Source organism: Nyctereutes procyonoides, unplaced genomic scaffold (assembly GCF_905146905.1).
Source record: "Nyctereutes procyonoides isolate TBG_1078 unplaced genomic scaffold, NYPRO_anot_genome, whole genome shotgun sequence".
In the NCBI taxonomy this organism is placed as follows: domain Eukaryota; kingdom Metazoa; phylum Chordata; class Mammalia; order Carnivora; family Canidae; genus Nyctereutes; species Nyctereutes procyonoides.
The window spans coordinates 11,156,049-11,173,198 of NW_026575141.1; the positions used below are offsets into that span (position 1 = coordinate 11,156,049).

The 17,150-nt window shown below is 39.3% G+C and overlaps 1 protein-coding gene across 5 annotated transcripts in view; it reads right to left on the reverse strand.

The window, feature by feature from the left end:
- Positions 1-3,940: 3,940 nt before the first annotated feature.
- ABCB4 (ATP binding cassette subfamily B member 4) overlaps positions 3,941-17,150 on the reverse strand; it is a 72,866-nt gene continuing 59,656 nt past the window's right edge. For 2 of the 5 annotated variants that reach the window (XM_055307607.1, XM_055307611.1), the window contains 5 exons: positions 16,216-16,372; positions 11,774-11,971; positions 9,886-10,092; positions 4,657-4,803; positions 3,952-4,246 (listed from right to left, as the gene is read on the reverse strand). In XM_055307607.1, the coding sequence (XP_055163582.1) occupies positions 4,022-4,246; positions 4,657-4,803; positions 9,886-10,092; positions 11,774-11,971; positions 16,216-16,372 (934 nt within the window). In that variant the 3' untranslated portion in view covers positions 3,952-4,021. Of the gene's footprint in view, positions 4,247-4,656; positions 4,804-9,885; positions 10,093-11,773; positions 11,972-16,215; positions 16,373-17,150 lie in introns of all 5 variants that reach the window. The other 3 variants (XM_055307606.1, XM_055307609.1, XM_055307610.1) reach the window with 3 other exon arrangements.

Here is a 17,150-nt window from a genome sequence, read left to right on the forward strand (position 1 = left end):
TGGAACTTTCTCCAGAATAGATCACATACTGGTTCACAAATCAGGTCTCAACTGATACCAAAAGATTGGGATTGCGCCCTGCATATTTTCAGACCACAATGCTTTGAAACTAGAACTCAATCACAAGAAGATATTTGGAAGAAACTCAAACACATGTTGGTTAAAGAGTATCCTACTAATAGATGAATGGGTCAACCAGGAACTTAGAGAAGAATTAAAAAGATTCATGGAAACTAATGAAAATGAAGATACAACAATTCAAAATCTTTGGCATATAGCAAAAGCGATCCTAAGAGGGAAACACATCGCAATACAAGCCTCCCTCAAAAAATTGGAAACACCAATAAACAAGCTAACCTCGCACCTAAAGGAACTGGAGAAAGGACAGCAAGTAAAACCTACACCAAGCAGAAGAGAAGAGCTAAGATTTGAGCAGAACTCAATGAAATAGTGACTAGAAGAACTGTAAAACAGACCAACAAAACCAGGAGCTGGTTCTTTGAATTAATAGGATAGAAAACCCCTAGCCAGCCTTACTAAAATGAAAAAGGACTCAAATTAATAAAATCATGAATGAAAGAGGAGAGATCACAACCAATATCAAAGAAATACAAATGATTTAAAAAATGTATTATGAGCAGCTATATGCCAACAAATTAGGCAATCTAGATGAAATGGACGTATTTCTGGAAAACCACAAATTACCAAAACTGGAGCAGGAAGAAACAGAAAACCTGAACAGGCCAATAACCAGCGAGGATATTGAAGCAGTCATCAAAAACCTCCCAAGACACTAAAGTTCAGGGCCAGATGGCTTCCCAGGGGAATTCTATCAAACATTTAAAGAAATAATACACTATTCTACTAAAGCTGTTTTGAAAGATAGGGAGGGAATACTTCCAAACTTGTTTTATGAGGCCAGCATTATTTTGATTCCAAAACCAGACAAATACTCCATCTAAAAGGAGAATTATAGACCAATATCCCTGACGAACTCAGATGCAAAAATTCTCAACAAGATACTAGCCAACAGGATCCAACAGTACATTATGAGGATTATTCACCATGACCAAGTGGGATTTATCCCCAGGATGCAGGGTTGGTTTAACACTCATAAAACAACATGATAGATTATATCAATAAAAGAAAAAACAGAACCATACGATCCTCTCAACAGAAGCAGAGAAAGCATTTGACAACATACAGCATCCATTCCTGGTCAAAACTCTTCAGAGTGTTGGGATAGAGGGAACATTCCTCAGCATCTTAAAAGCCACTTATGAAAAACCCACACCAACTATCATTCTCAATGGAAAAAAACCTAGAGCCTTCCCCCTAAGATCAGGAACACAACAGGGATGTCTACTCTAACCACTACTATTCAACATAGTACTAGAAGTCCTAGCCTCAGCAATCAGACAACAAAAAGAAATAAAAGGCATTCAAATTGGCAAAGAAGTCAAACTCTCCCTCCTCGCAGATGACATGATACTGTACATAGAAAAACCAAACAACTCCACCCCAAGACTGCTAGAACTCATACAGCAATTTGGTAGCATGGCAGGATACAAAATCAATGCCAAGAAACCAGTGGCATTTCTATACACTAACAATGAGACTGAAGAAAGGGAAATTAAGGAGTCAGACCCATTTATAATTACAACCAAAAGCATAAGATACCTAGGAATAAACCTAACTAAAGAGGTTTAGGGTTTTTATACCCTAAAAACTACAGACCACTTCTGAAAGAAAATGAGGAAGACACAAAGATATGGAAAAATATTCCATGCTCATGGATTGGAAGAATATTATGAACATGTCTATGCTACCCAGGGCCATTTACGCATTTAATGCAATCCCTATCAAAATACCATGATCTTTCTTCACAGAGTTGGAACAAATAATATTTGTATGGAATCAGAAAAGACGCTGAATAGCCAGGGCAGTATTGAAAAAGAAAACCAATGCCAGGGAGCATCACAATGCCAGATTTCAGGCTGTATTATAAAGCTGTGATCATCAAGACAGTGTGGTACTGACCCAAAAACAGACACATAGATCAATGGAACAGAATAGAGAACCCAGAAATGGGCCCTCAACTCTATGGTCAACTAATATTCGACAAAGCAGGAAAGACTATCCACTGGAAAAAAGGACAGTCTCTTTAATAAATGGTGCTTGAAAAATTGGACAGTCACGTGCAGAAGAATGAAACTGGACCACTCTCTTGCACCATACACAAAGATAAACTCAAAATGGATGAAAGATCTAAATGTGAGACAAGAATCCATCAAAATCCTAGAGGAGAACACAGGCAATAACCTTTTTTGAACTTGGCCACAGCAACTTCTTGCAAGATACATCTATGAAGGCAAAGGAAACAAAAGCAAAAATGAACTGCTGGGACTTAATCAGGATAAAAAGCTTCTGCACAGCAAAAGAAACAGTCAACAAAACTAAAAGACAACCACAGAATGGGAGAAGATATTTGCAAATGACATCTCAGATAAAGCGCTAGTATCCAAGATCTATAAAAAATCTTATCAAACTCAACACCCAAGAAATAAAAAATCAAATCATGAAGTGGGCAGATGAACAGAAATTTCTCCAAAGAAGACATAGACATGACCAACAAGCACATGAGAAAATACTCCACATCACTTGCCATCAGGGAAATACAAATCAAAACTACAATGAGGGGGCACCTGGGTGGCTCCAGGTGTGGTCCCATCTCCCAGGATCGAGTCCCACAATGGGCTCCCTGCATGGAGCCTGCTTCTCCTTCTGCCTGTGTCTCTGCCTTTCTCAGTGTCTCTCATGAATAAATAAGTAAAATCTTTAAAAACACACACACACACACAATGAGATACCACCTCATATCAGTGAGAATGGTGAAAATTAAGACAGGAAACAACAAATGTTGGAGAGAATGTGAGAAAGGGGAACCCTCTTGCACTGTTGATGGGAATGTGAACTGGTGCAGCCACTCTGGAAAACTGTGTGGAGGTTCCTCAAAGAGTTAAAAATAGAGCTACCCCAGGACACAGCAATTGCTCTACTGGGTATTTACCCCAAAGATACAGATGCAGTGAAAGACCGAAACACTTACACCCCAATGTTCATAGCAGCAATATCCACAACAGCCAAACTGTGGAAGAAGCCTTGATGTCCTTTGACAGCTGAATGGATAAAGAAGATGTGGTCTATGTATACAATGGAATATTACTCAGCCATCAGAAAGGACAAATACCCACCATTTGCTTCAATGTGGATGGAACTGGAGGGTATTATGCTGAGTGAAATAAGTCAGTCGGAGAAGGACAATCATCATATGGTTTCACTCATATAGGGAATAAAAGAAATAGTGAAAGGGATTATAAGAGAAAGGACGGGAGCTGAGTGAGAAAAATTAGAGAGGGAGACAAACCATGAGAGACTCCTAACTGGGAAACAAACAAAGGGTTGTGGAAGGGGAGGTGGGTGGGGGATTGGGGTAACTGGGTGACAGGCACTGAGGAGGGCACTTGACGAGATGAGCACTGGGCATTATACTATATGTTGGCAAATCGAACTTGAATAAAAACAAATGAAAACAAACAAAACAAAACAAAAAACCTCCATTCCCCAAAAAATATTTTGAAAAGTCAGCAAGGGAAAGAGTAGGCAATGAAACAATATAGTTTTCCTTTGTTCTTGTGAAAATTACTCCCCACCAATCTGTCATCTACCCAACTATTTCAGGACCAGAAGAAGTTTACCTGTCTCTGATTTGTTAGTTCTACAGCTTTAATATATCTCAACTTTCCTTTCTCTTTACATTTCCAATTCAAGAGGTAGGCTGCTGTTTTTATACCTCAAGACAGGTATCACTTTTTACTCTTAAATTTCAGATGCTATCATATCAACACCAAATGGGATATTCTACATTGATATAGAATAAGATAAACCTGTAGTTTTTGATGATTTGTAAAAGATGCTTTCTAGTTTAAGTCAGAAAAAAAGTTTTATTTTGTATTTATTTTTAAGATATAGCAAGAGTTCCTAAGTTCTGTGTCCCAGTCTGGACACTGACCATGGAAAAATAGATGCCTTTCTGAGCCAGCAGCTGTTGATGTGTGCCATACTCCTTGACTTTGCCATTCTGAAACACCACTATTATGTCTGCATTCTGGATGGTGGACAGGCGGTGGGCGATCACGATACAGGTCCGGCCTTCTCGTGCTTTGTCCAGGGCTTCTTGGACAATCTAAAGATAAATCATCACAGAAAAAAATGTTACCTTTTATTTTGCATGTGTTTACATAAATAGCATTATAGTCTACAGTTAGCTCCTATTATAAAAATGAATTCTCACACTAAATCACAAGTATCTAAATTTTCTGTCCACAATCCATCTTACTAGTTCCCTTTTGTTATTTTATTTTCTAGTTTTCATTATTAGTTAATGTGCTAAAAATATGGAGGTATGCAGCTTTCTTCTGAATGCTTTTATTAGTTTATGAAATTAGTAATATCATTTTACAAAATTTGGAAAATACTAGAATAGGAAAAGTTTAACTCCAAAATAAACAGCAAATTTCAATTTTTTTCATGGTTGACACTACCAAAAAACTTCTGTTGCACAAATTAAATGGAACAAGAGTGGAAAGACCCCACCTTTTCACTTTCAGTATCCAGAGCTGATGTAGCTTCATCCAACAATAGGATTTGAGGTTGTCTGATGAGGGCTCGAGCGATAGCAATCCTCTGTTTTTGACCTCCTGAGAGCTGAGTTCCCTTATCTCCCACTCTTGTTTCATATTTCTGCAAGTTAGCCATTAGGTAGGTTAAACAAGTCCTGATGACTTGGTATAGGACTAATGGTATACTGAATAAATGTGTATTTATTAATATTTGACAGTTCTACTTATATAGGAAAAAGCATTTAGAAACAAAAGTTACTATAACAGCTACATAGTGATCTATTTAATATTTTTTCCAGGTAATACAATAATCATTTTCAGAATCAAACTTAGTTCTTAGTGGTATTCTGCAACAGAAATTTGAGCACTGAATTCTGGAATTCCTATCATTCTCATGATGCCAATTGATCTTTGGCATCCTAAAAAGATTAGGTAGAAATAATTTAATTGAGATAATCATAGGACCTACATGGAACCTAGTTTATTCTCTTTCATTAAACTCATTCCTTCATAAGTACTGAATAGCTGTTACACCAAAAACTGTAAGAAATACAAAAATGGAGAAATACAAAAATTCCTGCCCTGAAGAAATTTATAATTCAAGGAGGAAAACTGGATGTACAACATTCAACGTAAGGTCCAGTAGGTACCAAATTAGTAGTATATTCAACATGCTATGAAAGATCAGAAGAAGCAAAGAGAAATTATGGAGATAAGGTAGAAACAAAGGAGAAATGCACGAAAGAAAAGATACCTTTGCTAGTTTCCAAGATCTATAAAGAACTTATTAAACTCAACAGCAAAGAAACAAACAATCCAATCATGAAATGGGCAAAAGACATGAACAGAAATCTCACAGAGGAAGACATAGACATGGCCAACACGCACATGAGAAAATGCTCTGCATCACTTGCCATCAGGGAAATACAAATCAAAACCACAATGAGATACCACCTCACACCAGTGAGAATGGGGAAGATTAACAAAGCAGGAAACCACAAATGTTGGAGAGGATGCGGAGAAAAGGGAACCCTCTTACACTGTTGGTGGGAATGTGAACTGGTGCAGCCACTCTGGAAAACTGTGTGGAGGTTCCTCAAAGAGTTAAAAATAGATCTGTCCTACGACCCAGCAATTGCACTGCTGGGGATTTACCCCAAAGATACAGATGCAATGAAACGCCGGGACACCTGCACCCCGATGTTTATAGCAGCAATGTCCACAACAGCCAAACTGTGGAAGGAGCCTCGGTGTCCATCGAAAGATGAATGGGTAAAGAAGATGTGGTTTATGTATACAATGGAATATTGCTCAGCCATTAGAAACGACAAATACCCACCATTTGCTTCAATGTGGATGGAACTGGAGGGTATTATGCTGAGTGAAATAAATAAATAATCGGAGAAGGACATTTTATGTTCTCATTTATTTGGGGAATATAAATAATAGTGAAAGGGAATAGAAGGGAAGGGAGACGAAATGGGTAGGAAATATCAGAAAGGGAGACAGAACATGAAGACTCCTAACTCTGGGAAACGAACTAGGTGTGGTGGAAGGGGAGGAGGGAAGGGGGTGGGGGTTAATGGGTGGCGGGCACTGAGGGGGGCACTTGACGGGATGAGCACTGGGTGTTATTCTGTGTGTTGACAAATTGAACAGCAATAAAAAATAAATTTATTATTAAAAAAAAAGAAAAGATACCTTTGTACAGAATTTGAGAAACAGGATCACAAGAAAGAACATTCTAGGCCAAAAAAGTATAGAATGAATAGAAGCCCAAAAAACTACCATAGGACTTATGCAGTAATGTGAATCAGCCTGCTAAAGTCTAATATAAGTAAAGAGCAGAAGCCTTTAAGTTTTCCTATTAATCAAATCCTATCCTTGACTGAGGTCAATGACTCCCTGTTAAGGGTAAGGCTACCCAACATGAAGGGGGGTTGAATGTGTGACTGCTAATTACAGCAGAATACAGCAGTACAAGTTAAGATTCATTTCCTGATTCAGTGGAACCTTAGATGCTAAATGAATACCACAAGATCAATGATCCCTGCCATCACTTTTAGCAGTTTCAAATAATCTTTGCTGGACTACTAACCTTTACCAACTACTAAAGAAAAAATTTCACTGAACTTTTCCTTATTTTTCAAATCCATATTAACTTCACTGCACTTTGGCTACAGACATAGCAGCTATAAGAAGCTAACAAGGGAGAGTTAGGGACCATGGAAATTGGAGAGTATATGCCCCCACCAAAGGAATAAAATAAAACAAGAAATAAAAACCTTGCACAAAAAAATGAACTTAGAATGGATCAGGGACTAAAATGTAAAATCATAAAACTTTAAGGAAAAAGAAATGGAGAAATTCTTTAGGAGCTAGGGCTAGGCAATGAGTTCTTATATTTGATACCAAAAGTACAATCTATAAAAGGATATGTCAGGCTTTATTGCGTGTGGTAAAATTCCATGGGATATGATTTGATTTAGAATATATTCAAATTCTTACAATTATGATACTGAGTTATGACAGATTTCTGTTATTTTAAACCACGAGTAGTGCTTGTTTCTCCCTATATGAAGAATGTTAATATTTTGGATTATAAGTATTCAAGTTGTAGGCCGAAGTTACCTATGCAAGACGAATTCTGTGCAACATTTTTGTGAAAATTAAAAGTAGTGTTTTAAGAGGGAAACCTGAATGTTTTTATGTACAAGTGCCCAGCTGAAGAACCATAGAAACAATAAAATCAAAATCTCTCAAAAGAGATTTTTTTTGTGGGGGGGGGGAGGTAGACTTTTAATAACTGCTTTTATCACCAGGTTAAGTCATGCAGTTACAAAGTAGTTAGAAATTTTGAAAGGATATTGTTTAAAAAAAAAAAAGCTCATTCTTACATAAATAATATCTAGTACTTCATTGGGACACTACTGTTCAAAAGGCCCTCGTGAAATAACTCCCAAACAAAACACTCAACCCAAGGATGTTTCCAGCCCAGTGGTAATGAAGCTGCGAGAATTCAGGCCTCTCAGGGGACGCCGAGGCAGGCCGAGTCGGGGCCCCTGGCAGGGCTCGGAGCCACCAGCTAGACTCCAAAGCGGGAGTCCAAGTGGTTTTTTTCTGGGACGCTCTACTTGAATTATTGTTCAATTAGACAACACAGTAGATCTTCAGAAGAGAACAATTAATTACCATGATAAGGAGGTTACTGCACTCTTTAGACTCTATGTTGTAACTGCAGTTAATAAATTCTGTTATATTGAACCTTATCAAAATTAAAAAGTTTGGCTCTGCATATGACCCGGTTAAAGGATAAAAAAACAAGCTATCAACTGAGACAAAGTATTTGCAAACTATATATCTAACAAAGGACCAATCTATCTATCTATCTATCTATCTATCTATCTATCTATCTATATCTATATCTATATCTATATATATATATCAAAACTCAACATTATAGAGAAAAATCAGAAAATGGACAAAAAACAAGCAGAACATGGATACTGCTTCAGATTCTCTCTCCCGCTCCCTCTACCCTGCCCTGCCCCTGCTCATACAAGCTTGAGCTCTCTAAAAATACCAACATCATTTGCCATTAAGAAATCCACAACAATGAACTTTACTGCACGTCTGTCTGAATGACAATAGCAAATGCTGGGAAAAAGGCAGAGAAAGTGTCATTCATACCTACTGGTGGGAATGTAAGATGGCACAGCCATTCTTCAATTACCACAAGGCCCAGAGCAATTGCACTTGTGGGTATTTATCCCAGAGAAATAAGAACTCAGGTTCACACTAAAACCTATACACAGGGCACCTGGTGGCTCAGTCCATTAAGCATCTGCCTTTAGCTCAGCTCATGATCCCAGAGCCCTGGGATCAAGCCCGGCATTAGGCTCCCTGCTCAGTGGGGAGTCTACTTTCCTCCCTCTATCCCTCTCCCTTGTTCATGCTCTATATCACATGTGCTCTCTCACTCTCAAATAAAATATTAAAAAAATAAAACCTGTACACAAATGTTTACAGCAGCTTTACTTTTAACAGCCAAAAAACTAGAAATAGCCTAGATACACTTCAAAAGGTGAGTGGTTACCCAAATAATGGTACATCCATATCATCCAATCTTAGTCATCCTACTAAAAATAATACCACTAAAGAAGTAAAAAAGAGCCAACTATAGAAACAAGAATTTCAGGGATGCCTGGGTGGCTCAGTAGTTGGAGGTCTGCTTTGGCTCAGGTTGTGATCCCGGGATCCTGGGATCAAGTCTCATATCAGGCTCCCCACAGGGAGCCTGCTTCTCCCTCTGCCTATGTCTCTGCTTCTCTCTCTCTCTCTCTGTCTCTCATGAAGAAGTAAATAAGATCTTTTAAGAAAAAAAAACTTCAGGGAATTATGGTAAGTGGAAAAAGCTAACCTCAAAAGGTCATATGCTGTATGTGTGCTTAATAATAACATCTTCAAGTAGAAAGTTACTGAAATGGAGAACACTTAGTAGTTGCCAGAGGTTGGGTGGAATGAGGACAAAGGGAGAGGGGTGTATTGTAGCAGGGCAAGATGAGGGATCTGAGTGGTAAGGGAAACATTCCGTATCCTGACTGGTGATGGGTACGAGTCTACACATGCAATAACACTGCAAAGAACTATATATGCAAATGACTACAAGTAAAACTGGAGATGTGAATAAGATCAGTAATCAGATCAAGTTCAGTAATCTGATCAAGGTCAGTATCCTGGTGGTGGTATTGTACTACCATTTGGCAAGATGGCACCAGGAAACTAGGTGAAGGGGACATACAATCTCTGTTCTTTACAGCTGCATGTGAAAGTTTAACTATCTCAAAATAAAATAGTTAAAAACACAAGTACCATAATGGATAAATCAAATGTGACTGAGATCTGAATGCTGCCCACAACCACCAGTTTGCAACCAGAGATAAATGGTGCTTACAATTAATACCACCTCATTGGCCTCTCACTACATTTGTAAGCTCTAAACATGATGCCTGATATTCTCATTTGGCAATAGGGAAAACTTGGTTTCATGCAGTTCAGTGTTTTCTTCAAGGTCCTGGTGCCACTACATAGACAAGTCTTCTTATAAGATTTTGTTGGTATATAACTTTGGAAATTGTTTTTGAGGATGAAATTAGTTTGTAGTTGATTGTTATTTCTTCCTAATAAATTACAGTTAACTCACATGGGGTAAGGTCTCGATGAAAGGATGTATGTTGGCTGCTTTGGCTGCATTCACAATTTCATCCTGTGATACAGCCCGACTATTGTCTCCGTAGGCAATATTCTCAGCAATGCTGCAGTCAAACAGGACAGGCTCCTGGGACACAATTCCAAGGTGGGCTCTGAGCCACTGGATGTTAAGTTTCTTTGCTTCTTGACCATCTAAGAGCTGAAAACCAAAGTCCACAAACTGTAAGAAGGTCTTAAAAAAAAAAAAACAACTAAATCCTAAATGAACAGATTAACCATTTGGAACATTGCGACATGTGGGTATCATTGTTTGGGAAATACCAAGCTTCACAACCTCTAAGCAATTATTACAGTGTTGGAGGCCAACAAAATGATTTTTATGGTGATTAGACCATCCTTTATCTCACTGGCAAAACAGTAGCACATTTGGCCCTGTCTTTCCACATTCCTCTTTGTCTTTATCTACCCTCCTTCTCCTGCCTCTAAAACGTTTGCAATTAGGTATCCTACTCATATCTACAGTGCCCAGAATGACTCCAACCTTTCAACTTGACTTTATTCCCCTCCTCTTGGCAGACCAGAATATAAATGCTGATTGTTAGCATGACCCCAGATTCTCAAAGTTGGTTACTTATTGTCCTTCCTCTATCACTATCCCCTCCACCACCCCCTTCCCCAAGAAGTATTAGCTTTAAACTTCTCCCATTTCTCTTTGACAGCACTGAGGAAAAGAGTTCAATGGAAAGTGAACAAGCTCAAAGGACAGTATCTTTGAAAGCATAGTTTTACTGATGGTGGTTTTGATTATTTTTGTTGTTTAAGCAGGAGGCATGTTTCTTCTAGAGGAGTCTTGTGATATATCAACTGAGAATTCAGCTTCCTTCTGGGTGAAGGAATAGAAACAAGTTCAATTACTCTCTCTCAAAGAAAGAAATTCTACCATAGTATTAGCACAGAGTGCTGACAAGCTGGTTTGTCTATAATAATACCTATAGAGTAGTTTCAATAGCGGAAGGATAAGATTTCCCAAAAAGAGTTAATTACACAAGGGTTAACATTCTGGTGACCATCTCAATGAGGATGGACTCCTAGGGCTTGGTCAGTGGGTGCCTAGGGCAAGGCAATGGGAGATGCAGGCATTATCAGTAAGAGCAAGTGTTCACTCATGGAAGAAAGCCAGGAGCTAGATATCTGAAAATCACTGATGAAAGCTAAGTATAAAAGGGCCAGAGACGAGGGTAAAGTCAAAGAGCCTTGAGTTCAGGGTTCAAGAGTTGAGGCTAGGCAGAAGGAGCAGGGAGGGATTAAGAAGGTATTAGCCTGTCCCAGGTGTCTGCCTAAAATTCTGGCCAGAATTCGTAGCTTGCCTTTACAAACCGGGAAGTGAATATTTACTTAGGAGGATCAGGTTGGCTCTAAAGGCCCACGGCAGGGTGGAGGTTAGCTTCATATTCAGTATTTTCTGAACTATACTCTAGATGTTCTGAACTACTGTCCCCATGTATTTGCCTGAGTATGGGTACCAGTTTGGGTTTTTTAGAATGTGGTCATTGCATCAAACAGGATTATAGGCCTTAATTTTTCCAATGTTTTTCTAGTATAAGAATAATAGTTTATGGGGCACATCTGGGTGGCTCAGTCACTTAAGCATCTGCCTTCGGCTCAGGTCATGATCCCAGGACCCTGGGATTGTGTACCTGCTGAGCAGGGAGCCTGCTTCTCCCCCTCTCATTCCCACTTTCCCTGCTTCTGCTTGCTTGCTCACTCTCTCTCTCTCTCTTTCTGTCAAATAAATAAATAAAATCTTTAAAAAATACTGGTTTAGTAGCCACTTTAAATAAAGCCTTAAATAAGGTACTAACTTAAGCAAGTGTGCTTACCACTGTTCCAGCGATTGGGTCATAGAAGCGCTCTAGGAGCTGGACCACTGTGCTCTTCCCACAGCCACTGCTGCCGACCAGGGCCAGTGTCTGGCCCTTCTTCACCTTAAGACTCAGCCCCTGGAGCACGGGCACTTTTGGCCGCGTGGGATAGTTGAACATGACTTCATTAAATGTCACATTTCCTTCAAATTTATCCTAAAAAAAAAAAAGTTAATGTTGCTATTATAATTGGTCTGATAATTATTGGAATAAGAAGTATTTCACAGAAGTTTTACCAAAGATGGTAAGAGAGGAACAGAAAATTCCTATTCAGTCTAAGTGTTGGCACCAGTTAATACTGAAAGCAAGCTTTGTTATATAAAATGAAGATAGGAGATGGGGGTAAAAGTTAGATTAGACAGAGTCATATCACAAAGAGTTGTTACTGGAAAGGAGAGATCACTACCAACACCAAGGAAATACAAATGATTTTAAAAACATATTATGAGCAGCTATATGCCAATAAATTAGGCAATCTAGAAGAAATGGATGCATTTCTGGAAAACCACAAACTACCAAAACTGGAACTGGAAGAAATAGAAAACCTGAACAGGCCAATAACCAGGGAGGAAATTGAAGCAGTCATCAAAAACCTCCCAAGACACAAGAGTCCAGGGCCAGATGGCTTCCCAGGGGAATTCTATCAAACGTTTAAAGAAGAAACCATACCTATTCTACTAAAGCTGTTCGGAAAGATAGAAAGAGATGGAGTACTTCCAAATTCATTCTATGAGGCCAGCATCACCTTAATTCCAAAACCAGACAAAGACCCCACCAAAAAGGAGAATTACAGACCAATATCCCTGATGAACATGGATGCAAAAATTCTCAACAAGATACTAGCCAATAGGATACAACAATACATTAAGAAAATTATTCACCATGACCAAGTAGGATTTATCCCCGGGATGCAAGGCTGGTTCAACACTCGTAGAACAAACAATGTGATTCATCATATCAGCAAGAGAAAAACCAAGAACCATATGATCCTCTCATTAGATGCAGAGAAAGCATTTGACAAAATACAGCATCCATTCCTGATCAAAACTCTTCAGAGTGTAGGGATAGAGGGAACATTCCTCAACATCTTAAAAGCCATCTACGAAAAGCCCACAGCAAATATCATTCTCAATGGGGAAGCACTGAGAGCCTTTCTCCTAAGACAGGAACAACACACTCTCTCCACTGCTATTCAAAATAGTACTAGAAGTCCTAGCCTCAGCAATCAGACAACAAAAAGAAATAAAAGGCATTCAAATTGGCAAAGAAGTCAAACTCTCCCTCCTCGCAGATGACATGATACTGTACATAGAAAAACCAAACAACTCCACCCCAAGATTGCTAGAACTCATACAGCAATTCAGCAGTGTGGCAGGATACAAAATCAATGCCCATAAGTCAGTGGCATTTCTATACACTAACAATGAGACTGAAGAAAGAGAAATTAAGGAGTCAATCCCATTTACAATTGCACCCAAAAGCATAAGATACCTAGGAATAAACCTAACCAAAGAGGTAAAGGATCTATACCCTAAAAACTATAGAACACTTCTGAAAGAAATTGAGGAAGACACAAAGAGATGGAAAAATATTCCATGCTCATGGATTTGAAGAATTAATATTGTGAAAATCTCCATGTTACCCAGGGCAATTTACATGTTTAACACAATCCCTATCAAAATACCATGGACTTTCTTCAGAGAGTTGGAACAAATTATTTTAAGATTTGTGTGGAATCAGAAAAGACCCCGAATAGCCAGGGGAATATTAAAAAAGAAAACCATAGCTTGGGGCATCACAATGCCAGATTTCAGGTTGTACTACAAAGCTGTGGTCATCAAGACAGTGTGGTACTGGCCCAAAAACAGACACATAGATCAGTGGAACAGAATAGAGAATCCAGAAGTGGACCCTCAACCGCATGGTCAACTAATATTCGACAAAGGAGGAAAGACGATCCACTGGAAAAAAGACAGTCTCTTCAAAAATGGTGCTGGGAAAATTGGACATCCACATGCAAAAGAATGAAACTAGACCACTCTCTTGCACCATACACAAAGATAAACTCAAAACGGATGAAAGATCTAAATGTGAGACAAGAGTCCATCAAAATCCTAGAGGAGAACACAGGCAACACCCTTTTTGAACTCGGCCACAGTAACTTCTTGCAAGATACATCCACTAAGGCAAAAGAAACAAAAGCAAAATGAACTATTGGGACTTCATCAAGATAAGAAGCTTTTGCACAGCAAAGGATACAGTCAACAAAACCAAAAGACAACCTACAGAATGGGAGAAGATATTTGCAAATGACATATCAGATAAAGGGCTAGTTTCCAAGATCTATAAAGAACTTAATCTAACTCGACAGCAACGAGACAAACAATCCAATCATGAAATGGGCAAAAGATGGAGAGAAATCTCACAGAGGAAGACATAGACATGGCCAACACACACATGAGAAAATGCTCTGCATCACTTGCCATCAGGGAAATACAAATCAAAACCACAATGAGATACCACCTCACACCAGTGAGAATGGGGAAAATTAACAAGGCAGGAAACCACAAATGTTGGAGAGGATGCGGAGAAAAGGGAACCCTCCTGCACTGTTGGTGGGAATGTGAACTGGTGCAGCCACTCTGGAAAACTGTGTGGAGGTTCCTCAAAGAGTTAAAAATAGACCTGCCCTACGACCCAGCAATTGCAGTGCTGGGGATTTACCCCAAAGATACAGATGCAATGAAACGCCAGGACACCTGCACCCCGATGTTTCTAGCAGCAATGTCCACAATAGCCAAACTGGAAGGAGCCTCGGTGTCCATCGATAGATGAATGGATAAAGAAGATGTGGTTTATGTATACAATGGAATATTCCTCAGCCATTAGAAATGACAGATACCCATCATTTGCTTCAATGTGGATGGAACTGGAGGGTATTATGCTGAGTGAAGTAAGTCAATTGGAGAAGGACAAGCATTATATGGTCTCATTCATTTGGGGAATATAAAAAATAGTGAAACGTAATAAAGGGGAAAGGAGAAAAAATGAGTGGGAAATATCAGAAAGGGAGACAGGACATGAGAGACTCCTAACTCTGGAAAACGAACTAGGGGAAGTGGAAGGGGAGGTGGGTGAGGGGTGGGGGTGACGGGGTGACTGCGTGACGGGCACTGAGGGGGGCACTTGATGGGATGAGCACTGGGTGTTATTCTATATGTTGGCAAATTGAACCAATAAAAAATAAATTTATAAAAAACACAAAAACAAAACAAACAAAAAAAAAAAAAACAAAGAGTTGTTACCTAAATTCCATATCCAGTTCATTTAGAAAAATATTTAGCTTTCCCAAATGATGGTTCTGAAGCTAGAGCCAAGCCAGTGGCCAAAGGCTCAAAAGCTGGGGAATCTGGCACAGTGCCTACCTGAGGTCTCAGTGGGCAGCCCTTTCTCCAACTCTGGCTGCCTCCTTATCTCATTCACGGGCACAGTAATTTCCTCAGCATACAAAATCCATGGTAAAGCCCCCCAAAACTGTCTAACTCCTGATTACCTATACTGCTGCTCATGCATTAATATGGGCAGCAGCCTGTGTCATTAAAACAAAACAAAACACAAAACTTACTTGGGTCTAGATTTCACTTTGAAGGTGGTATAGGCTTATTAGTCTTAATGTGATTAAGGTAAGTCTTCTCAGCAGTTGTAACTCCGGCACTACAAAATGTGATTAAAGCCAGGATGCAATTTGCATTTACCTACAGAGTTACATCTACCTTCATGCAGAAATAATGAACATTTCTCATGGAAATTACTCAGTTCTAGTATATCTGGAATTTTTAAAGTTTATTATGACTTTTGTTTGATAAGAAGGTTTTAAATTAAAAAACAAAACAAAACAAAAAACTGAAGTAAGCTCTATGCCCAGTGCAGGGCTTGAATTCATGACCCCAAGATCAAGAGTCACATGCTCCACTAACTAAGCCAGCCACTCACCCTTTTCTTTACTTTTGATGTGCTCAACTTCAGAATCCTCAAAAACCCCTGTGAAATTTCAGAAAGTTAAGAATGTTGGCCAAGGGGCACCTGGGTGGCTCAGTGGCTGAGCGTCTGCCTTTGGCTCAGGTCGTGATGCCAGGGTCTTAGGATGGAGTCCTGCATCAGGCTCCCCACAGGGAGCCTGCTTCTTCCTCTGCCTATGTCTCTACCTCTCTAGGTCTCTCATGAATAAATAACTAAAAAAAAAAAAAAATGTTGGCCAAATAGTAGCCCTGTAAATACCACAGAGTAAGCTAAATAAAGGTCAGTGCCGTCATTACAAATTTTTCCTGTGGTATAATCTAGCAGATGGCAAACCTTTAGGAGACATCAAGCAAGCATTCACCAGACAGCAGAGAACTCACAGGCCTCAGGCCTTCTTCACTGTAGCTGTCAATCAGAGGTTGTCTTTCAAGCAGCATGAACAAGTGGGCGGCAGACAGCTTGGCTTTAGCATAGTCTGGCGCAAAGGAACTGGCATGTCCGAGAGCCACTGCACCAAACACGATTGCTGAAAACACCCTGGACAAAAGTAGGGGAATTAAAAACTTAGCTTCTATAATTAGCTCTCTGATGTTTCAAAGTCCAAAGACATAGTGCTTACCGGTGTCAATGTTCTTTTTTCCCTCCACCCCCTGCCGAAACTACTAACACATTTCCATGAACTTCCCACTAACAAAGGAAATCTAGAGGACAGGCCAGAGCTAATGTAACTTCCCACAGTTCTCTTTCAGGAAGTGGCTTGTAACTGAATTTGACTTGTGACCTCAAGTAATTTTAGTCATGAGTTCTATCCTTTTTGGACTCTAGAGAACTGAAGCACACAGTGCCGGAGGGATTTCATCACCATTGGACAAGGAGTGAGGTTTCCTATTCATTCGCTGGCCCTCACTTCGAGTTCACTTCTATGCGCCTACACAAACAGTGTCAATCACTGCAGTTAAAGAAATTTTATGAGGGAAAATAAGCCTTTCTTAGAACTAGTTTTTCTCTTATTATTAAGGTAATTGTTGGCAGTACCTGGAGAAAACAATTGTCCTAAGCTAAAGTTCTATTGTCCAGTGATATGCTCTTTGAAGAACAGAAATAAATTATAACATTTTTTAGGAAGGGCTTCAGATTCTGGGATCTACATCTCCGCAAACCTATTCACTTCTGATACCCAAGCTCCCCTAGGACAAGAGGAGGGAAATAAATTTTTTTTATCTAGTAATACTGGAGAACTTAAATTTTTCGTTTCCAAACTTCTAAATCTGAGGGATTAAAATGTGTTCTAAATACACAGGAGCAGGAATGGTAG